The sequence below is a fragment of the Ips typographus genome, linkage group LG6, assembly GCF_016097725.1.
Source record: "Ips typographus isolate SLU linkage group LG6, UJ_Ityp_2.0, whole genome shotgun sequence".
Classification (NCBI taxonomy): Eukaryota; Metazoa; Arthropoda; class Insecta; order Coleoptera; family Curculionidae; genus Ips; species Ips typographus.
Window position 1 is genome coordinate 11,792,344 of NC_138427.1, and position 24,935 is coordinate 11,817,278.

The following is a 24,935-nucleotide window of genomic DNA, read 5'->3' on the forward strand; positions in this document are numbered from 1 at the left end:
AATTTTGCATTTTTTTTGCATCAGTAAGTTAGTTTTTTATTAAAAATTAAAACAAAAGGTAAACAATTGTGGGAAAACCGTGTCCAAGCCAGAGAAGAAAATTAATACAGTGGAAGGGAGCAAATACAGAAAAATGATAAAATGAGTAAAGTAGAAAGAAGGTAAAAAATGATAAATAAATAAAAAAAAGGAAAAGCGTGATCGGTATCATGTTTAACAAAACGTTTAAATGTCAAGAAAAAATAGGAAAATAAGAAAGCCTGCAAATGAGATTTACAGTAAAAGCTAATAATTAGATAGAAAAATAAAAAGTAGAAATTTCAACTGCAATACAAGTTATATTGGCATGACAATTTCATTATCATTACTTATGGGACACCCTATATAGCATTATTTGTGTATAGTCAAATTTTTACCCTTTGAGAATGACGTCATGCAGGTGAAAAAACACGCATGTCTGGAATTAGATCACAAGTTTTAACCTACAAATGCTTTGAAAAATTAGTGTGTTCAGAAGTGACTGATGATCAATTGGGATGACATCTGGAAACTGTTTCTTTTCGTACTCCAAAAAAAGCAGCACATTTAGAACTAGCATTTGGGCTTGCTCATTGTAGCGCATCATTTTTATACCTTTGATATTTGTTTATCAAAAATGCTGTGCTACACTGGAGAAGGCCCAAATGCTAATTCTAAATGTGCTGCTTTTTTTCGAGTACGAAAAGAAAAAGTTTCGAGATGTTAACTGAAACTCTCATGATCACTCATTTTTCAAAGCATTTGTAGGTTAAAATTTGTGATCTAATTCCGGACATGCGTGTTTTTTCACCTGCTTGACGTCATTCTCAAAGGGTAAAAATTTGACTATATAACAGACTGTCTCAGATTTTTATTGTAGAACTGCAATACAAGCTATATTGGTATGACAATTTCACTACATAGGTATCCTCTGATATGATGAGAGAAAATTATTGCAAATCCATGCTCTAGGCAAATATGGAGATTCATTTTCTAAGTGACATTTTTCAGTGTGTCAAAACTGGACGTCATTTAACAGTTGGTTACGTGATTTTAAGAGGAAGTCTGATCACGATTTTTCTAACCTGTAACTGTCAAAAGACGTCATATCCGGTTTGGCATATACGGTCACATGTCACTTACAAAGATTATTTACATCTTTGTCTGTAGAGCGTTAATTTGCAATAGTTCTCTCTTCTTTTCATGGAATTCTATATACAGGTTTGGTAAATCCAAAAGCGACCATAGGAAAACCGTGTAACTGACAGAGAAACGGTTTTTTACACGGTTTTCCTATGGTCGGTTTTGGATTTACCACACCTGTATACGTCACACACTGTCACTTCATATTTATGAAACCAGTGCTAAATTCCTAACCAAAATCAACGTAGACAAACGGAGAAATGGCAGTTAGAATGCCCAAAACTGTTTTCAAAACTGATCACCAGATAGTCTTATCTTGGCCGCATTCGTTTTTAAGCTCCATGGAGCGAGCAGAGCGATTTTGACGTCACAATGCCGTAATTTGACAGTTGGTTAAATAATGCTTTTGCTAAATTACGTCATCGTGACGTCAAAAACGCGCTGCTCGGTCCATGGAGCTTGAAAACGAATGAGGCTCTTGAAACGCCAATAGAAGCAAACCTGATGACGGAGTTTTTGTGACTGTCGCATTACGTCATCTTTACTTTCTTTAATGCTAAGACTACATGTGAATAAAAAAAACTACGATTTACGCAAATACCACACATGTGGACTTACCATCAAATGCAAATCAGCATGTGATTTAACACAGAGAAAAAGGACACAAACAAAAACGACATTAGTTTTGCCGAGAATCCAGATGAACTGAAAAATCAATACTCGTTAATGAAAAGATAAGGTCAGGGTGTCGAAGGGTGGTAGGGCTCCGCTTTCTTAGCCAGCAAACAAGCGTCAAATCTATGCACCCTCCAGCGTCTATTCGGTGTTCACGGTTTGCTGCCCATCACCCCATTTTCGTGCGATGCACACTTACGAGCCGTTTGGGTAAGCGTTCCCTCATTCAGTTCCCCAAGTGTCACACACGTGTTGGAGAGAATCCTTCCTTTTTCGACTTTTCTACGTCAGATTTGTTTTTATTTCCCCCCTCAGTTTCTTTTATTTTCGAGGGATAGACCAATCTGATCTTCAAGTCAATTATTTCAAATGGCACATTGTCCTAATAGACTAGCTCTAAAGTTAAACGTTGAATTAATTAATGCAGCAGAAATGAAGGAACCGCAGCCACCCTTCCTGTAAAGTTTCTTCGTGAGACCCTAAACGTTCTCATCAAGATTACATCGGTATTTCCGAAATTAAAATCTCAACAATCGACTTTGCGCGGTTCAACCCCTGATTGCCTCTGCGTCTACCAGCCTCTATTAGTCGTCGATGTTGTCAATGTACAGGTCATACAAAGACCAGCGGGAAGTCCACCATTCAGTGTCACCCCGTGATACCCATTATGACCTTTTTCCTTCGATCTTTTATACCAACGACACAAAAAACTAATACCGTCTACACACCCTTATTGCTCGCGCGATCAATCTCCCTCTCTCGACTTTGTTTTTCCGTTTTAATTTCTGATATGCATTATTTGAATTGGTAATTATGCTTTTCGTATTCCCACGCAAGGTGGTCTGACGTTTGATTTTTTTCGCGCAGATGATGTTTAAAACCAGAAAAAAATTGTAAACAAATTTTAATTAAAATCTCAGACCCGTTCAACCATAATATTATGCGCAATAAATTATACGACAACTTAACCTAAAAATATAATGAGGCCGCGTGTGTGTGTGTGTACAAAACGAAGAAAAATCCGAAGGTAAAAAGAGAAGTAACCCAAGTATTGGAAATTCTAGAAAATTTACACTGCAACACCCGTCAGGCATAAGTAATAAGACGGGACGTGGGTTGGTCGGGCGTAACGTGACACGGCGCTGTTGACGCGGAAAACTCGATGTAATTCAATCCGGACTGATCCGATCAGCTCGAAACGAGATGCGATCTAAAAGGATATGAGAAGACCAAAGATGATGACGAGTGTCGCCGCAACCCGGCCAGGATCTTTTCGTTAAAAAAACAATGTCATCGAATCGACTCATATTAACCAAGAGTGTTTCAAAGTTGTGGCAACAAAAGCTTAGAAGAGATTTCTCTGCCAAAATAGAGCAAAAATTACAAGAGGTGGAAAAAAGTGAATAAAATAAATACACATTTATTTTCAGTGTAAAGTTTCGTTTTTGAGAAAAAAAATCATTTTCCTCATTTCAATACTTCCCTGAAAGCAATGCTATAGTTTTAATTTTAGTTTTCAAACTATTGTACAAAAAATTCAAATTGCCAAATTTCTTAATAAAATTGAAAGAAACCTCCTGTAGAACTACCAAAGTATAAGGGAACTTAATCTTTATTTGATCAAGGGTGTAAAGTCTTTCAGGCCTGTGTAAGTAATAACAAATATTTTTACAACCCGTTATCACAGGAGACAAAGAGAAGCTACAAAAAAGGTCTGCTAGTGCGTAATAGTTATTTACATTACTAATGTGGTATGAGCATTTTTATGGTCACGAGTTAAAAGTATTGGCACGACGATGTTGTAGACCGAATTGTGGTAACAACACGAGTTTTTTAATTTGTCTATAGAAATAATAATAAAGAATAAAATTTATCCGGAGGTGAAAGTACCTCCTAAATGCTACTGAGAACCTTTAAAAAGTGTCAGAGGCATCTATAACGGTTTTAAACCTTCCTAGAATTGTTTTTAAATGCCAGAGAACTCCAGGACCATTTTAAATGTACCAGAGATCTCTAAATGCAATTGAGAACTTTCTAAAAAATGCCAGAGTCCTCTACAAGTGTCTAAAACGTTCCTAGTTTTTTTTTTTAAATGCCAGAGGCCTCTTCAAATGTTCTAAATCTTATAAGAATCTTTTAATTTCTGTTTATTATTGATTGGTTGGTCATATACCTTATTGTAGCTTCTGCCTATAACCTAAAGGTATGATCATTTTGACCATCAACCCATATCACATTTAATTATCGTCATACGTTTTTTGCAGCCAGAAGTCACTTTACTTTGCCGACGCCATGATTTTTGAATTACAAAGGGTTTGGATGCAAAGTCAAGATTTAGAAAATGGTTCTGTACTTAAACTACTGGAATAAAAAATATCAAAATCTAATTTGCAAAAGATAACAGACAGAAGACTTAAATTTAAAAAAAAATATCTACACAAAACCTCAAATTAGACTAGGATGACGTCACAAACTACATTACAAAAATAGGTTAAGCTGGAAATTTGTATTTTTCCATAATAACAAAAAAAACTATTTGGACTCGTCCAATATACAGTGTGTGGTTTATTAGACCACATTTTTTTGTTTTTTTTTTTAATTTGTCAACCCTATCTGACCCCTTGACCATAATTTTTCCATGTCTTACTATGATAAAACTGTTGGTTTTACTTATAGACCAAATATTAATAAGGTTAAATGGAGATCCAAAAAGCTCGTGTGTAAATGGAATATAGTTTTCACCCCTTTTGGAACATCATATTCAAAAACTTTGACTCATATTATGGAAAATGTTTACAGTAACTCCTCTCAAATTTAAAGGTGGTAAGGCGTATCGATTCGGAAAGTCTTTAACACACGCTACGAGCGGCAACTTTCCAATTTAATAAACGTTTCATCAGCTTATGATATACAACATCAAATTCCCATTAGATAACGTTTACGATCTGATGGGAGACGAGCGTATGCTCGAGCCGAAATTAATTATACGACACCGATTTTCGGTACTCGAAAAATAGGAGAAAATTTTCGGATTAGAATAATTAGAAAGAAAATCGATAAAACCGTTTTAACGAGCCAATACACGGATCCTGAGAATCGTACACACCGAGTGGTTGAGCTTTTGAACGTCATTGTAAAAGTTCCACCCTGTCAAACAATTATACAAAGGCCATTGAAATACGGGGAATGCACTCGCAAGCCACTTGTTGTCGGTATTATATTGCAGTTAATTGCCGGGTCCTTAAATTCATAATAGGTTTGTATGACCGAAATTGCTGCCGGGGTCGAGTAGGTCGGATGTAGTTAGGTGACGGCTTACTTACACAATTAAACACTAATCGAATAAAGCGTCTCCTTGTGTCAAAACATCCGTTTAGGGCTCCATTTTTTTATGAAGACTTGTTTTAGTGAAATATGTTAATCTTAATTAAGCCATCAAGTTTTTCATTGTTTTCTACCTTGTGTCTTGAAGCCAAGAAAAGCTTAGTAATTTTGTAAGAGCTCAAGATTTGCACCAATCAAGTGAGTAACACACCAAATGCTTCCATTGCCTAATTTGAGAAAAATTACGAAAAAATTACACCTCGCTATCCTTAAATTTTAGTCTCGTTTATCACCTTATCATCGATCACCGAAAAGTTACCCCAAACCGGGAACGTTTTAAATATTAAACGGGCGATTCTAATCTTCGTCTCTAATAACGTAATAAGTTTTTTGGTTGAGAGGACGTCAATATAGAGCCGACAATATAAGAGGCGCGTGTTGGACACGCGGCTCTAGCAGATTATTGCACATTAAAACGCTGAGCGATATCTAACGTAACACCCCTCCGTGAATCCAGTTAGTCCACTGGTTCGGAAAAATTTGGAAATTTAAAAAATGTAATAATAAAATGTACAGTTTAAAGCTGCTATTCAGATTATATATTGCGGAGGCACGTGCCGTACTTATATTGAGTAAAATGAGGGTTAGCAACTTACACTGGGGATGTTATCATTGGTGCATACTCCTTCCTGAAGCAATCGATCCCGAATCTCCCAGGCGAATATGGAGGGACACTCACGTTTGTACGAGGATATTTTAGAGACCACCTCGGCGGTGGCCACTCTAGGTTTGGAACCGCCTATTGCACGAGGTCGTATCGAACCCGTCTCGTAGTACCTAAAAAAGAAAGAACCAATCAGAGACCAAGATCACTATACTTTCTAATAAAACAATAACTCCAGGGACTTCAACACACAACAACACAAAATCCTACATCAACCAAATATACCTGCCAAGGATCTTGGACACGCATCCGTTGGAGACCTGCAGAATCCTGGATATATCACACGGACGCGCTCCTGAATGGGCCAATTCCACGATTTTCTGCCTGGTGGAATCGGGCAGGGGACGTCCGCTGACGAACACACCTCCTAGCTGGTTCACACCGCTATGGCCTGTCCACAGTCACATTGTTAGGACATATTTTTGGTATTCTTTAGAGTTCAAGTATTCGATAAGGGTCTACTCTCATTTGTGAAACAGCGTAATGGTGAGTCTAGTATTTCGATAAATCACAGTACTGTTACTAGTTTGTGATTGGTCAAGAAAAAGCCAATTTTAACCAATCACAAACTTTCCACTGTGGGCTATGCGTCCACATACATTTAAATTGAATGTACAATTCACAAAATCATAATGTCGTCATTAGGTTTTATTTTTACATCTTTCCAGTGATGATTTACACAACTTTTTAAATATTTTCACTATGCGACTCTTACGAATACCTGAACGCAATTTTCGAATACTGTCAAGTTAGTACATGTAACTGTGCACGTGTTATTATCGGTGTAATAACGAGCTAAAAGATATATCGTCAACAGACTATACCTCGCTCGATAACGGGGATACAAATGTATCGGTTCACATTTCGAAATCAAGTTTCATTTTCACATTTTGGTTAAAAAATATTTGTCGTCCCCAAGCTGTTACAAATTCGATGCATTAGCATTGCTATCGAAGAAACTATAGTTGATAGAGCTTTAGTTAAAGCGCATTTTAATGCTCAATATATTGGTTAAAAAAAATTCAAAAATGTTCATTACATTCGGAGATATCCGACAAAAACCGAAAAAGTTTTTTTCTTTCCTTTATTATTGATTATTTTAGAAATAGATATTCACATGTTTGAATTCGATGTTGAGTTGATGAAACAGCTTAAGCATTTTTGGTGTTAAAAGGAGCAAAAGCTAATTATTAAATCATATCAAACTAAATTATCTACTCATTATGACAACATATGAATTCCACATAAATATTTTTTTATAAAAACGCAAGTGTGGCACGTCATTAGTTTCGGTAGCTACTAAAAAACCGAAATAAAAAGTCCATGTCCGTATTTGAAAATTTGAAATTGATGATGATATCTAAAAAACGAAACGTCGTAGCTAAATACTAACATTATTTTCTTGAATAGCATAAAAAAGTGTCTCCAGAAGGTGTGATTTTCCAAAATAATCAATAATAAAGTGGTAAAAAAATAAAATATCCATTTGCCTGTTTTGCTTTTTGTCGAATATCTCCGGATGTAATGAAAATATTTAGAATTTTTTTTAACTAAATTATTTAGCAATAAAATGCGAAATTTTTCTTCCATTCAACTAAAGCTCTATCCACTATAGTTTCTGAGATAGCAATAATGTATAGGGTGGATCAAAGTCAAAAATCTTAATTTTCAGAAAGCATAAAACATAAATGACTCTGATGTCTGATCAATTTCAAAACTGGATTCATTGAGAAGTCATTGGAAATATTTCTTTCCTTCGCAATGAGAAACTTAACACAACTTTTATAGTTTCTGAGAAATCAAAGTAATTTCCACACTTTGCCAATGTAAAAATGACCCAAAGACTTCGGCACCTAACATAAGGATCCTCGTTGAGTTACCTCATCAAGATGAGGGCATCTTGAATTACCTGCAAAAAAATACAAATTTACGCTACTTTTACGTAACAAATTAGGTTTATAGACAATCCTTTTACACCAAACAAAGGGTTATAACATTTTAAGAAAAATTATTAAAGAATTGAAACATTTAGCATCTTTTCGTGTCGTTTTACGTGCAGATCCTTTGAGAATCATTCCGGATCCAGCGTTATTCTAGTCACATTCGTTTTCCGTGTAAAGTTTGTAAAATTTTATCGTCGAACCGGATGATTGACGTTTTCGTCGGATTCCGCCATTCTTCTTGATTTCTTGTGCCGAATTCTGTACATTTGCCAGTTTTTTTTTGGCGCCCTTATTTCCAAACCGCGTTAAATCGCTTCAAACTCCCGGCACGTTTTCTCCTCGCATCTTTTATATAAAATAGGAATGTGCTAGGTATTTTCATTGAAACGTTTCCGTAACCTTTCGGACTCTATAAAAGTAATTTTTCAAAGTTCCTCCGGAACACTTTTAACTTAATAAGTTAAAATATCCAAAGAATTTCCACGCCTATTGTGGACGCTTTTGAAAGGGACCGAAATTGTCGATTTTCGGTTCGCCGTTTTATATAAAGTCCATTCGGGGGGGGGCCCTTTGTGACAGGACGATAGTCCCCGGAACCGGCCCTTCTCGCCCTTAAATCGTCCCTAGTGTCGCGTCCGGTACTTAAGAATATTTACGGTATGAAAAAAGACTCTCGTCGTCGGCAACTTTATATCGATTCTCCCTTTTTCCGTCCCATCCAATTTGTAGATTTTACTGCCGCCCCGGACTCGTTTTTATGTTAAAAGTTTTTGTTTTCGTTGCGGGCCGTTATTAAATTTTCTAACCGTCTCGATCTTTTCGACTTTTATATGAAAATTGATTTTTGTGTTTTCTTCTTAATTCTTGAAACAATTAAATTTCTTTCGAGTCTCTGATTTTTTCCAATTTAGAAATTTCTGACATTTTGTTATTAAAAAATACGTTCATTTGTCTAATAAGCCAGTTTTTGAGCAAGTGTCCGTCAAACTTTAAAACTTCTTGGAGCATGCAGAGCCGATTTGACGTTGACAGTTGTTTTGTTAAAAATTACATCAAATTTACATCTCTCTCCAAGATTCTGTCTTCTATAGAGATGTAAGTATGTTTATTGTACATCTATGTTGTGTATTAATTTACGCCTGGTTTATTATGATTTTATTGGGAGTTAGTAACGTTTTCGTTGGGTTAGGAAACCTGTTATTTTATTAGTTAGTAAGTTAGGAGTTGTTAGGTTTAAGTACGTATTTAATAGAACTTGATGGTAGAGTTAACTGTGTTTTATTTTCACGCTGAAACGAGATCCCAGGCAAATAGGTTGAATTAAATTCAACACGTCACGCTAGTCGTGACAATATTCAACATTTTTAGGTTGTTTTAATATACGGCATATCAGGGGCATGTCGATGTAATGAACTGGTAAACTTGAGAATTCAAGAGTATTGAATACATGGAAAAATTAATTCTGGCCCAGAACATTTACAATTGTTGGAGAATTTTACATAAATATTTGTAAAAAATACTTGTCTCTTCGTCCAGATGTTATTGATACAGATCGTTTTTTCATTAAATATCAAAATGGAGTTTGCCACAGAGTTGTAATGGGTATTCACAATATCTCAAGTATTCCCAAGGAAATAGCGTTGTTTTTGAAATTGGCTGATGTCAAAGAATATACTGGTCACTGCCTTCGCCGGCCCTCTGCAACTCTTCTTGTAGATAATGGTGGAGACATTTGCTCATTGAAAAGACACGGTGGTTGGAGGTCTACAACTGTAACAGAAGGCTACATTGACGATTCTAAGAAATAAAAATGACACAGCAATGAAAATTCTGGATGTAAATGATTGTAATTTAATACCAATGGAGAACAATACCACAGATGATATCAGAGAACCAGTAATTTCAACAAACCCACAACAACAACCTACTTTAAATGTAGACCATGAAGTAAAGGGGCAGGAATTTCATTTATGGCAGAACTGTAAATTTGAAAATTGCTCATTTAAACTGACATTTTCTGATTTGTGACCAATAACCGTACATATGATTATTAGTTGAAATAGGAGTAGGCATCATATTGTTTAACTAGGTGGTTACATGTATAGGAAAGAGATGACAATACGTTTAAGTGACTTTAGACATCGATAGAGATGAAATCGATTGTATAATCGATTACTGTTTATTTAACGAATTGAGTGTAACAGCAAACCCAGTAAAAGGTAAACTGGTTATGTCCTTGTTATTATAAGGTTTAGTGAGACTTTGCCTTGCATTTTGTAGCCTGAAACTGTAAATAATATGTTTTAGACGGAAGAATCGAATAGGAGAAGAAACTCAATTTTTCCTTTGTCTGATAACCGCAAACAAATCGTTTATCACGGAACATCAGTCAGGAGCCCGAAAAAAAAAACTTTTCATCAATAAAATATCAAGACATACCGAACATAAGAGGGATTTGGGGGAATATCGCGTCATAAATCAGTAAAAAGCAGGCTTAGGTGAAGTTACCCGAACAAAAGTCCATATCCTTCATCGGTCTGTGTGTGTATATATCTCCGAGGTGACAAATGGAATCTGGTTGTGAAAGGTGAATACTTCTCGATTTTTATATATCGAATGAACGCATGAGGGAGTATCGCAGAAACGCGGGGGTGGAGAAACGTCTTCGGGGCCCCATTCATCCGCACAGAAGTCGATTCGGAACCAACAATGCGCACCCCTTGGCGTTTTAATGCCGCGTCTTAAGACGCCGTCAACTTCAGGGATTTTATGGGTATCATTCACCCACTCTATTATGTTATGATCCGCTTTTATCTGAATGAACAATATACGATACTACACTGAATGCTATAAATGTGATTTTTCATTTGTTACGGTCACAAAAGGTGTTTCAGAGGCAACTAGTTTATTATTAGTTAGAAAAAGTAATTGTATTACACAGTTGACCTGTTTTTGATAATAATCTGAATGTGAAAATGATAATAAATTTTTGATAATGATGATAGGGAGTTGAGTGAGACGGAATACATGGTCGTATGTCTAATATCACTTTTTAACCAAACGTCAACAGTTAAGGAAGACAACTGAAATTGAAGGAAATGTTTTATGTTTATTTTATAGTGATTTGTGTTTAGGAAGTTGTCTTCTAGTGGAAAAAATGCCGTTTAAGCGTTGTGTTGTTCAATCGTGTTCAAAAAATAGTAAAAGCGGTCCCAATAAAATATTTTTACGAGAAACACTTTTCAAGCTCCATGGAGCGAGCAGAGCGTTTTTGACGTCACGATGACGTAATTTGGCAAAACCATAATTTGATCAATTGTCAAGTTACGTCATTGTGACGTCAAAAAAAACTCTGCTCGCTCCATGGAGCGTAAAAACGAATGCGGCCAATATGTCTACATCATAGGGGAACGTGCCTGGCTCATTGGAACTTTCTTTTTAAGCGTAAAGAATACTTATGAGTAACTATTATATACAGGGTGAAATTATTACAATGAACATTTTTGACACCCTGTAACTTGAAAACGAATATGTCCATTTTTTATTTGTTGTTAATTCAGGAAAATCATTAAGATCTCCTGGTTTTTCATTCAATTTTGGTTTGTTGCAAATGACATATTATTTATACAGCGTGTGTAAATTACACGAAAATTATCATCGTCTTATGAAAGGGGTTACTATTCAGTCGTGTTTACTTTGTCACAATCCAATTCTTCCCTTTACGAGACCGGGGTATTACAAGGGATAAAAACACCCGACCAAAAACCAAACAGCATCTAAACTGGGCTTACAACCGGCTCCGACAAAAGTAAAAGTTTCGTCTCTAATCACAATTCGTTACGCTTTTCAAGGAGATCCCGCACCGACAATGGACGAGGGTTGTGTTTGACGTCTCTATATATATTTTCAACAGTCCTACCCCTGTTTATTTGTGCGGTTTCGCCTGTTGACAGATGTTGATCTACTTCACTTTGATTCGAAAAGGTGGTAAATAGTTCGGTTTTCTGGCCGTTGCCGTGGTTCGTAGGCCAATTGATCAATGATTCTTTTGTTTATGAATTAATGGGTTACCTTTACCTTTACCTTTGTGTGCCATATCGTCGACGGAGGTGATCGCTGAAGGCCATGGCGCCACGGCCGCCCCAAGTTGCTGTGCAGGGAGAATGATGGTGGCTTCTTGTTAGTGGCCCCGTTGTCTTTAAGAGGCACCTGAAATTTTGCACATCCTGTATACACGGTCACTAAGTCAAGTCAATTAGGTCAAACACTCGATTGACTGCAAAATTACTAAACTTTGAAAGGGGGAGCTTCGGACTCAGTGTCACTCTCAGTGCGCGGTATATCATCCCCCCCTTTTAGGTTTCGTTCTATTGACAAAGTTAATGAAATTAATTTTATTCCCTGTAGTGTATTTACTAGCCGGTCGAGGGCTGAAAGTCTTTAGGGCTGTTCTCATCCACTAATTAGCAACAATTTATCTGGGAACAGAAGCGAACGCGGGACTGAAACAAAACGCGCCCCATAAATCGTTTCAAACAACGGGAATCCATAGAAAAATGTTGATTTTTTTTTGGTAAAACAAAACGAAAGAACATTAACAGCAATCAATAAATTAGCTTGCTAAATGTTAGACTGATAAAACACCAAGACGAAGCTGTTAGTCAATTGCAAAAAAAAAATAACTTGTTTTGCCTAAAAAGGTATTATCAGACCAGAAAGTCTTAACAAACAATTAAACCATTATCTAGAGATTATTAGTAATCTAAAATATGTTAATCTAATTGTTTTTTAAGTTTAGACACAACTTTCCAGGTTAACATTTTATGAAAATCTCAATTTTTGGTTGCCGTAAAATTCTGAGTATTTGATAGAGGAAAATGATTTGCAAGTTCCTATTCAAATTTTTAGGAATCTATCACCGTGGGACTTTTTAAAATTTGACAGGTGTCAAGAATGTTATATCTGAAAAATGTACACTTGCAGTAGGCCGCAAAATGTTAAGATAAGAATATACAACGTGTTTTGCTCCATTTCCATCTGCTTCGATGCGAAGACTATGAAAATTGAACATCGACATAGAGTTGCTACATAAACAATATACTCAGAAATTTACATAGAATCCGTACATGCAACAAAAATCAAAGGTTCTCACATGAAGATGTCAAATGCAAGATCGTATTTTAGTTTTAGAACACTGTGTATATTTCTTAAGGTCATTTGGTATAAATATGACATTTGCTGTGCATTGGAACCTTTCTGAGGCAAAATAAAAAATTGACAATTTAGACAAAAAAGACATTATTAAACTAATTTAATAAAAAAAGGTTTTAAAACAATAAGCATTTTTCTGAAAGATAATTTCTTAAATCCCAATCAAACTTATAGAGACACTGTCTATAACAACTATAAGAAACTATTGTACACACACATAGACATCTTTACAATTTTATTATTGGCACTTTGAGAGATACGCCACTGGTAAAAATAATAAAACGGTTTAAACAACAGAAAACGCAAATTATGCCTGCAAGTGTATTAAATGTTTATTACTCTTTCGTAATTCTGAGGTGTATGATACACATTTGATGTTTTTAAACAAATGATTTTGAACATTTTTCACCAGACAGTTAGTGCTTCAAGTCTTCTGTTAAGAGTTACATATTTTTGATTACAGCATCATTTTCTAGCATAAGTTTTAGATTTTTCCTAATATTTAACACTCTGTATATCCGAAATGCCTTGAACAAATTTGATGAACAAAAAAGACTTTGAAAAGCTGTCTTCTAGAATCAGGGCCAGAAGTTAGGTTTACATAAAAATTACTTGTTTATGGTTAGAATAGTGGGCTACAAATTTGTTTTAATTTCAATCCACTGTAATAGCTAAAATAATTTAAAAACACTCCTTAATGTCTTTTTTTTTTGTAAACTAAAAGGTATTTCACAGTAACAAACACTTTGCTGTTTTGATTGTTTTCGTAAACAGTTTACTTCATTTCATGTTACACTGATAAAGGCATACATTTTCTCGTTTTTGAGGCTATTAAATGATGTGTGTGCGACGGTTGATGCCCTTCTGAGATATTTCAAAAACAATTCACACAAAGTTAGAATGAAATAAGAATAAAAGCCATCTACAAATGCACTCTAGGATGAGAATGATGATTAGTAAAAAAAAAAATTTGAAGAGCAAATTTAGAGGCACCACTGATTACTTTCTTTCTTTTTGGTCTTTTAAAACTACTATGTATTGAAAATTAAAATTTACTAAAAAATTCATTTTTTTGGTTTTTAAATATAAAATAAAAAACTTACTGAATTTTGTGAACACTTCCAAGAAGAATTGAACAATAAATAAGTCACTTTATTACAGTTTTGTCACTACCGCAACCAAACAAAGTCACAATAAATAATCGGGTCGAAAATTTGATGATGATTCGATTAAGAAGCGAGAATCAAAAATTAAATTAGTCAAAGGCAATTAAACAATTTTCAACTACTTGATTAGAGAAGTGTTCAGAGTCAATGAGGTATTCAGTCGCGACGCGGTTGAGGTTTCCGAGTGACGTGTCGAAATCGCCAGTCTACTGTGAGCTTTTACTACGCGAACCCAACTGATACCCTTCGGATCTGTCATAAGGGGATGCTGTACACCTTTCTAGGTGTGCACAACTGTCAAAGCGTGTTCGTCGTCGACCAATCAGGATCGAGAACACGCCGAGCCAGCCAATGGGTGTCGTTGGCGGCGTGGCCACTGCATCGATTAAACGAGCGAACGGGCTTATTCGTGCGTGATGTAAAGCCGCCGCTAAGAGGGCGCCACCGGGACCATTTCATTGAAATAGGCCCGAGGGTGCCGATCAGCCACTTCCGGGCCCGCCATTTCTTCAAACAACCGCCCGGCCAGCTGTCCGGTTTATTGTCCAATGACACGCTTAGCCAACCAGAATTGTATAGATTTCGGCAGGTTATACATTTAAGTATTTACTTAAACAAAACCCCTTTATAATAAATCCATTATATGAGTAAACAAAAATGTAAATAAAATCCATGAATTGCAGTTTATACAAAAATCAAAACCGGTTTCAAAAAAAAAATCCCTCTTTAAATCGATAAAACCGGATGGGTGTAAATTCGACCGAAAGGGATGAATCACGCGAAAGTGATGTGGGGCGGTGTGCAAATCACCGTGAGGCTTAATCCCAATTTGTCTCATTTTAAATCTGGGTCATAAACGTATATAAATGCAATTTTGAAAAGCCCCCCTAAATCCGCACTGAGAATATTCACATGTTTGAAAAAGGGGGTGTCTGAAGAGATTTTTCCATCCCTTTATAGAGATTAAGCCTAATCTTATTAACGCCCAAACGCGTTTACCACTTGACCATGAATTGTTAGGCACAACAGTTTTATTTGTTTAGTCAGTAAATATTGGTTTAGGGGCTAATAAACACCGAAAAATATTGTATAACATTTCCCTGAAGAACCTTAAAAAGTGTCAAAACGTCCGTGTTAGTAATATTCCAAATTTTGGTTTTTGAAACATTCACAAACCTAATTTTTTTTCGAAATCATTAAATTTACAACACCCTCTCTTTTTCATCAGGAGGCATCCAATACAAATTTTTGTAGGTTACGAAGCTTTTTTTGTCACCCCTTGAATAATTAATTTAAATCCAAACAAAACCACAGTCACATCGTCAATTTTTTGAATAAGTAATTCACATCTTTAAACCACATCTCTAGTTGGGATAACCAATTGTCAAAATTGACATTAACGTCAATTTTGATCGAAAGCAAGAAGGCCTTGAACGTAACATATGGATGCTGGAATAGGCTTAGCAATTCTGATGTACTCGGACTTACCTTTAATTGAAGACTAGACACACACATACACTGCATCAGACTTATTACAGAAGTTAAAGTAAAATTTACTATAAATTACATTTCAAGTTTCATTGGCACATTTACATTTTAAAAGAAAGGTCTTGGTAATAATATAAAACCCATTTACCAGTTTTGCTTACCTAGATTCAAGGATTTCCAAATTTTCTTTGATTGAGCAGTTTTTACATTAGTTTGTTATACTTTCCAAGACAAAGGGTTCTAACCAAACTTGCTTTGGCTGGACTTTATTGGATATAAAAAGCCATATCTATACATATCTGGATCAGGAATGAAGCGTTCTTTGATTTTTCACTCACAACTTCTAATCAACTACACGAAAAAATAAAATAAAACATATTTTCTAATGCATCTCCATAGGTTTGTGTACAAAAAAAAATCGCTAACGCCGCCATTAAAAGTGACATTCTAGGCTTTCTTGTACAGAGGGCGGTGATTTGGGTCGTTGATAAGTTCGTATATGGTTTGAAATCAAACCGGCGCGGCGGATTGACAGCTGTCATATAATTGTTTGTAACGTTATCTAAGACATACGCTTTTTGTGACAATTGCCATCCATAGGCGACCTGACCATAACAATTATTGAACACCCGTTAAGCTGGATTCATAATTCTAGTTCCGCAAGAAGTAAGAAGTAATCAGTAAGCTGCAGTAAAAATAAATAATACACTTGTAACACTCTAATTCATAGTTTGACAAATAAGCGCAAACTACATAAACCGCAAGCAGTAAGCAGCAAGAAATGAATCATTTTCATTTCTTACCTTGCTCCTTACTGCTTCCATCATACCTGTGCATGTAACATGTACCTAATAAGTTTACTGTACTAGAAAGCACTGGTACTTACCATTGAGTATAGTGTTGGAGTAAAATCATTCCACTTCAAAGTGTTCAACCACTATTGAGTTAGATCCGGTTTTTTGTAAAGTAAAAAACTGACACGGTTGAGCTTTTTCCTGAATTGCTGTTACAATGCGGCTTGAAAAACTTATGAACGGCAGCAAATAACTTTGATTTTAAACCGTAAAAATTCATCTGATCCTAAAAAAACTCAATTTCTACAATACAAACAAACGCAAACTGTCACCACTATTTCCGCCATATTGGAATTTTTGACAAGCACCTTCTAGGCCTTCTAGTATAGTAGGCGGTGACCTTGGGCATGGACGTCACCGTTTCAAGCGCATAGAGCTGTCATTTCAAGCAATCCTGTTATTTTTTTAGATTGATTTTTTTTATTGAAATTTTCAAATGGCGCCAATTATCTGTTTTTGTGGATAGAATTGTAAAAAGTTCTAAGTCTTGTAAGCCAATTGGTCAAAATTTTAAAAAATGCAACATTATCACGGGACGTTTCATTAATTAAACACAACCGTGATCACGTGATGTTTTGTCAAACAACTTAATTTTCGTCCCTTGTTTTTATAAACTATAAAGATGTCAGAGATTATTTGGGAAAAGTATAAAATGAACACCGTTCGAAACTGTTCCTTTTCTTTTAAATTAACCGTGTTATAAATGAAGAACTGTACAAAACGCGTCGTTTACATCGTCCCAAAAGTTGATTGCGATTAAGTAATTAACTTTTTGCTTTTCGTTCGGTTACGGTTCTGGAAGTGTACACAGCGTCGCCCGTCCTTTTCAGTAATGCGTTCAACGGGGGTGCGAGGCATTCGACTGAACGTAACAGCTGATGTCACTCTTTCCCCTAAATTCAGCGGCAGAATTTTCATTAAAATTATTTGTGCTCTTCCAGGGAATGTGATAATTTTCGTAAAATATGTATTCCGCTTCCTTATCTCCGGTTGCGATTGTAGAGAAGGGTTGATTATGCAACTTTTCGGCTAGGCCCAACATTCACGAATTAGCTAATTGGACGTCACTTTTCATTACTTCAAGTTCACCGTTCAGAAAAGTACTATTTACCGCACGGTTTATATACATCAACATTTGAGTTTTATTTGCCCGGTTATAAATGTCTTATTTTAGGGTGACTTATACGACAATGTATTAGCACTTTGTATTGTTATACTGTCCCCAATTTTCTGTTGCGGACAATAATACACCCCACTTCCGAAAACTGTAACTAATGCGGTAAAGTGTGGATTTTATTATTTTGGCTTCGGGTACATTCTGTTAACAATGCGGTTAGAAAAAGACAAAAATACATCATGGTTATTTTAGTACAGTGCACAATTATCAATGCTTAAATGGGGCACTTTTAATGTATCTAGACAAAAGGAGATGTTTTAAAAGAGTCCGGCAACACAATTATACGGTAACAACGACATTTCATCAATAATTATTTATTAATATGTTAATCAATACCCAAGGGGGGAACCAACCTTACATTAAGCCACAAAGCTGGTGGACAAAATCTGATTGGAAAAACTCACTACGAATAAATAAATCTTCGACCGGGAGTTTAAAAACTCATCAAATGATAAGCATTTCTCCTCTCGTATTAATACACGTCACAGTGCGTAATGAACATGTCAACTCGGGGGTATTGTTAAAGGGGAACGATGCCCTGACCCTTATCTGGCCCAGTCTATCTTGTACGTACTTATCTTTGGTCACTATCTGGTCCTTATCAGCTAATAATGTCTCTCGAGGTCCGCACCCTAATAACGTTGTAATACACTTCAATGGAAGTTGTGAGTTTAGTTCAATATGTTGCTTATTTTCATACGCGGTATAGATAATCGTTATCTGGGAATGTACCGTCTGCTAGATACATTCTAAAATTGTTGATGCTTTCTTTCAGCTTGCTACTTTTTTTGACCAATCACAAACTATCCATTGTGCTGTCAAACTGTCACTTACAAAAAAACTTCATTGCGTATGTCCACCGCCCTCTGTACAAGAAAGCCTAGAATGTCACTTTTAATGGCGGCGTTAGCGGTTTTCGTTTTGTACACAAACCTATACAGATGCAGTAGAAAATATGTTTATTTTTTATTTTTTCGTGTAGTTGATTAGAAGTTGTGAGTGAAAAATCAAAGAACGCTTCATTCCTGATCCAGATATGTATAGATATGGCTTTTTATACCCAATAAATTCCAGCCAAAGCAAGTTTGGTTAGAACCCTTTGTCCTGGAAAGTACAACAAACTAATGTGAAAACTGCTCAATCAAAGAAAATTTGGAAATCCTTGAAGCTAGGTAAGCAAAACTGGTAAATGGGTTTTATATTATTACCAAGACCTTTCTTTTAAAATGTAAATGTGCCAATGGAACTTCTAAAAGCTGTCCTGTTTCTTCAGAGTAAACCTTTGTTGCCCTCAAAATGCAGGCGGCCTCAAAATGTAACTCACATACCTATGTATTTAAAAGGCAATAAGTTTACTGAATGAGAAAGCATATTGTACTTACCACTGAGTATTGTGTTGGAGTAAAATCATTCCAGTTCAAAGCTCTCAACCACTGTTGGGTTCGAGCAGGGTCTTTTGGAAAGTAAAAGACTGACACTTTTGGGCCTTTCATCAAATTGATTTTACAATTTGGCAAACAACAAGTGGACGGCATATTGTGGAGGCAATAAAATTTAAGTTAAAAAACCAACCACAAATTATAGAACAATGAAGGAACAATAACAATAGTGATAACACAATAAAATGAACACAAACTACACTTTCACTAGAACAATAAACATATAAACAACAATATATAATAGCAAACAAAAATTACTTTGGCAAGTAATCCCAAGTCTTGACTTTAAACCTTAAAAATTAATTTAATCATCGAAAAACTCAATTTCCACAATACAAACAAATGCAAACTGTCAACCACTATTTCGGCCATATTGGAATTTTTGGCATGCACCTTCTTGGCTTTCTTGTACAGAGGGCGGTGGTATGTCACGTTGTATGTTTGTAAAATTAAATTCCGCATGACATGTTCAAAAGTTACAAAGTTGAGTGAAACATGGGTCTTAAGTAATCCTGGGAGCGGTTTAGAATAAGCCAAAATTGTCATTGAACCAATCACGAGTAAAGTGAATTGAAGTTATGCCTTCCGCTGCGTTGCCGTACCAACCATAGACAAGACAACACTTAGATAGGTCACTCTCTACAACGTGAGTGTCGTAATGTCAAAGATTATGACGGTCGTATCGTTTTGTGAGCTATTAAATGGGCGCCACTCTGCGTCTCATCTATACGCCCTGATAACGGGTTTTGCGGTGTTACTTCGCGTCTCGACAGGACGCCTGCGAATGCGTGTTCAATGATTCGAACGGACATATATTATTTTTGTAGCGGAGGGTGTAAATATGATGTCGCAAAACCATTTGTTAGCTCGTTTCCTGAGCGCGGGCCTCCAGCGGAAAACTGTGGCCCGATATGTCGCTCCATATTTATGACCTGGGGGCTCCCCGACGGTGTCTATGCTCGCGTTAATATAAAATAACGAAAAAGTGTGATTTTTATGTAACTTGTGACGTCAATTCAAATAACTACAAGAGTTAAGTTTAAGTTGTGGCCGACAATGCATGGGAGTGGTTTAGTGTATAGATATCATTGGCCACTCCCACACAACAACTAAAAGTAACTAAACTGTGTTTTCAACTGCAATATGTATATAACTTGGTCCAAGTATAAAACAAGCTCAAAAATAATACAGGCGACCAATGCCATCCAGCTCCAACCTTCAAGTTTTTAACATTAGATCTGGCAACACTGTATATACCGTACAATGACAATTAAGACAACTGACGTAGCTCGCCGTTGACAGTTCAAGTTAGCGTCCGATATTAGTACAGCCAATGAATAAAAAAAATGTAAACATAGCAGGAAGGAGCAATAGCAATCAAAGAGGGGGACAGAAACAAGGGGGAGGCGGGGGGAGTAATATGGCGGCCGTCAACTTCCGGTTGGCACTATCAGATCTAAATTTAATCTTGTCCACTGTACAACTTAATTTAAATTTGCAAAACTCAACTGTTAAAGAACCACAAACAAACAAAACAAACTAACACTATACTACAACAAATACAAACAACAAATTTTTGCGGGTTTGAAACTCCAAACTTTCAATGACTTTGCGTCAATTCAACTGCGAAGTAGGCGAATGCGCAATCAACTTCCGTCCCCCTCGCTTAATGCACAAACGGGTTATAATTTGTATTATTGTTACCTCCTGATACTTGTTCTTTTTACTCATTGAGTACAGCGCTGTCTCAAAATCAATTTTCAATAGGTAAATAGTAATTTAAGTCCATTTTACCTACCTCCGATATAACATTAAAAATATTTTAGTTGGATGCTGCCTTTACTATGTTACCAAATTTTCAAAACTTTACTAAAAGTAAAAAATATTTCACCTTAAAAAAAGGTTTTTTAAGGTTAAACAATATTTTTTCGAGTAAAAGGCTTTGCCGGTCCAATATACGACATAAAAGGAAACTTTACGGCAAAACCCTGGAAATAATTTTTAATTTCCATTCGGTAAAATAATAACGGGACCATCGCAGATATGTAAAGAATTTATATTCGGGCGGCGTGCGCGGTCGTGTTATTGTAAATTCCCATGACCGTTCTTCCAGAATGTGATTTCCGAAACTTTTGTCTTATCGCCGTTCCTATAAACTTTGGGAAGTCTGCCCTGGGATAAGTTTTATCTTCTGGGGGGTGAACCGGCAACGTTGGGTTTAATACCGTCATTTTTCTCAAAAAAAACTAACATTCCACGTTATTATATCACGAGTGGATAGTAGTACCATCATAAATCTTTTGGTAGCCCTCTTCAACATTTTCTGAAGGGTTCTTATACGCTTTTGTAACTTTTGTTGTATGAATGGACCGATACAAATACATTTGTATTATAAGCTCTATAGGTCTGAAATTTGGCAATATGTTATCTTGCTTAGGTATCTGTTCTTTTCATGTTTTTTTCTTTTATTGGACACCGGAAAAAGGTTGTAGTCGGTCAGGTGGGAAAAATTTGTTCTGACCCTACTTAACGTAATCCTTGTAACTGGTATATAATTTGGTACAAACTGATGTTGTTTGAGTTAAAATTATTGTTTTTAATCCTATTTAGAGCAATGCGTCCTCTGCAGGTGAATACCGTAAAAGAAGCGTACCTAATTCGATTAACCGACCATCTATTTGGCACGGCTATATTCACTTCATTAGGTGGTCACTGATCCAACTCAATACACCATAGAGATCTCTTGGGCGATGCTCACTCCACTTTCTATAATATACTATGTTTACTTTGAGTGTTAAGGATAGGCTGATTGTTTACTCATTCAGAAATTTGTGTGGTTTACGTATGAAAGGAAATTTAATAGAGTTAGCACCATTGGACATTTCGGCATACATCATGTTAGGAGGTTGTTGACAAGGTTTCTTTTTACATCGGGACGAGTTCATTTTGATGAAATTTATGGTAGAGAAAAATGCTATTAACATTGTTAATTAATCTTTTTATTACGAGCGAAAATAACTGGCATATTTTCCATTTACCGCGTTATTTCCAGTCAGTCTAGTTGTGTTATTTCAGATTGATTGCGTTTTGTGAGTATTTGCACCAAAGCTGCGTATTTTGTTCCGTAAGGTCACGAAAGTACAGAAATCATTTTACTCAACACTTTTGCTTTGCTCATGCAATGTTTGTACTAGTTTTTGTAGTGAACTTGACTAGTCAAATATAATTTTTATTTATTTTTTAAAGGTTGGAACAGTTAATCACCGGGGCAAAAACTCTCCAATTTATCTTGGAAATAAGGTAATTTGATCCAAAACCGTATTTTTCCAACGTAACGAGCATGTAAATTTAGCTTTGGTTGTTTTTTCCTTGTCATTACGCATTATTGTGTATTGACAAAATCTGAAAACTCGTTCAACCCATTAAGGTTCTAATTAACTATTAATAAGTGCAGGTAGACTGCAAACAATCAAAGTGGATAGTGGATGTGGGCGCGAATTTACCGATGCGTACAATTTCAATCAAAACAGTTTGGCAACGCTGCACCACTTTTGACAAGTTGAAGCTGACAGCTAAAAACTAAATTTTACCAATTTTGTGGGTATTTTATCATATTTTGTTAGATTGTACTCTCAGGCAAACCAGGTTTAGCTACTTTTATGTTGTTAATTGCGTGTAATTTATTACTCTAATTCTACAAATTAGTTTAATAGGTTTTTTTATTAATTGCGTCAATTATGTCATCTTATAAACGGGCGCGCATACCCGTTACATTACGGATTTATACAAAGTCTTAGTGTCCCGTTACAGAGACAATTTTACATTTATTTCAATTTTTTTGTCTAAATTTGACACATTTTGCGTATAAAATACAATTTCAATCAGTTACTCTCTAAGTAGAGTGTTGACGTGTTTGTCCTCTTCACTAAACTATTTAATTATAGAATCCTTTTTCATCGCCATCCTAAATATCCCCAAACTGTTACTTTTATGACCGTAAGACACATACATAAGATGCATGTTTGTAGCAAGTTTAGTAAGGAAAATGGCGCTTCGCTTGGCACTTTGTAAGCACTGTCAGTTTAACAGGCGAAGCATCCATTAACACCAAAAATGATAACTTTTTTGAAATTGTGATTTTAGACGAGACGTAATTTGCAAATTTCTAAAACACATTTTTGCGACAAAAAAATTTTATCTACAGTATAATAGACAACTTTCTTAAGTCAAATTTAGACGCCATTGCAGTGTAAAATTTTATCATCAGGCTTCGATTTTATAGAAAAAAAAATTTAAGTCCAATTTTTGTTTGGAATTTTGAAATTACGACCCCTGGATGGTTGTGGCGATGGCGACGGGAAAAGTGCAATTTCTCACTGCGGCTCGGACTGCTTACACAATGTAATATGTGCGGTTTGATTTATAGGTCCATGGTCGGCGTTAGCGCTAGAGGTGATAATGTGGCGGGGTCTGTAAATCAAGTGCCGTAAATCAGGAGGTGCATTATCGGCCCGTTTCAGCGGTAGGCGGCCCGCCGGTTACGGTTACCGTGTCGCTGATTACGATGATGGATGATTTGTCCAGACAGGTCACGCAAACCAGGTCCGCATCCAGAAAACCCACACTTACTGCCCCCCCAAACATGATTTTTGTTCAATTCCACTGTAGGTAAGAACCGTTAGTTATTGAAATTAAGATAAATGGAATCAACACACACGCTCACACCATGCAAGAGATAAAACCACCCCATTCTGATTGTAACTACCTAATTAATTACGTTTATCTGGTCGAAACCCTAAAGTTCTCACAAAAACATGTAAAATCGCGTAAACAAAATAGTTGTCACCACGTAGCATAATTTGGGTTAATTTATTACACAAAACGGGCCCTTACACGGTAGCTTAACAATGATGATCGAGGTCCATTGAGGAAGGACGACAGCTGTTAACGTTGTAAAGCCGAAGGACCACATTACATGCTGCTATTGTCCTATTGGAGTCTTTTAGACAGCCTTTCGGGTGGCAAAATGTCAGAATGATTTAGTTACACTAAAGCGTGTGATGATATATAGCTTACATTTTTAGGAATAAGATATGTTAATTAATCAACACACGTAACGAGCTTCAACCTCCCACCAAACATATTTGCCTTTATGTAGTTATACAGGACCTTTAATAATTAATATAAAATGTAAGACAATGCTATTGTTATGGTCTGATGTGGGTCATTTTCTTCTGAAAGTCAACAAATAATAATAATAGGTATATAGATGCATTGGTTTCGATGTTCTTGCTATCCCCCAGGCGTATCATGTCAAGCGTCTCTCCGAAATATTGGCGCAGTTGGTTATCGGTCTGACAAGATCGTTATATAAATTCAAATGCGTGTAACCAGAGCTTATTCCCACTTTTTCATGTTATGGTCAAGATTAAAATGTTTGGAATAATACAAGCCACCCAATAAATATTAAAGACAACACAAAAATATTTTACGTTATTTACAAGGTTATTGGGATTATTGTGTTTGCCATATTAATTAACATTAATCATTGTTTTTAAATTTGATTTTAATAAAACTTAATTATTACCGCGTTTTTGAACCTACTTCCCACATTGACGTTAAAAACGGAACAGTCCCTACTAAACGTCACGCTTAAAACCCTGATCGTGAATTTCTTCTTTCTCTCTCTGTCCCCATAAACCCTTGTCGTCTAGACAGAGAGAAAGCGCACACCGTTCAGCTCAAATTAACTTTTAGTTAGAAGTGTTACAAC

At 36.0% G+C, this 24,935-nt stretch overlaps 1 protein-coding gene across 2 annotated transcripts in view; it reads right to left on the reverse strand.

Annotated features, from left to right (window-relative positions):
* LOC145730805 (paired box protein Pax-6-like) overlaps positions 1-14,801 on the reverse strand; it is a 27,302-nt gene extending 12,501 nt beyond the window's left edge. The window contains exons 1-4 of one of the 2 annotated variants that reach the window (XM_081982231.1): positions 14,142-14,801; positions 11,911-12,036; positions 6,110-6,275; positions 5,817-5,997 (exon numbers count right to left, since the gene is read on the reverse strand). In XM_081982231.1, the coding sequence (XP_081838357.1) occupies positions 5,817-5,997; positions 6,110-6,275; positions 11,911-11,923 (360 nt within the window). In that variant the 5' untranslated portion in view covers positions 11,924-12,036; positions 14,142-14,801. The remainder of the gene's footprint in view (positions 1-5,816; positions 5,998-6,109; positions 6,276-11,910; positions 12,037-14,141) is intronic. The other variant, XM_081982232.1, reaches the window with a different exon arrangement.
* Positions 14,802-24,935: the final 10,134 nt, after the last annotated feature.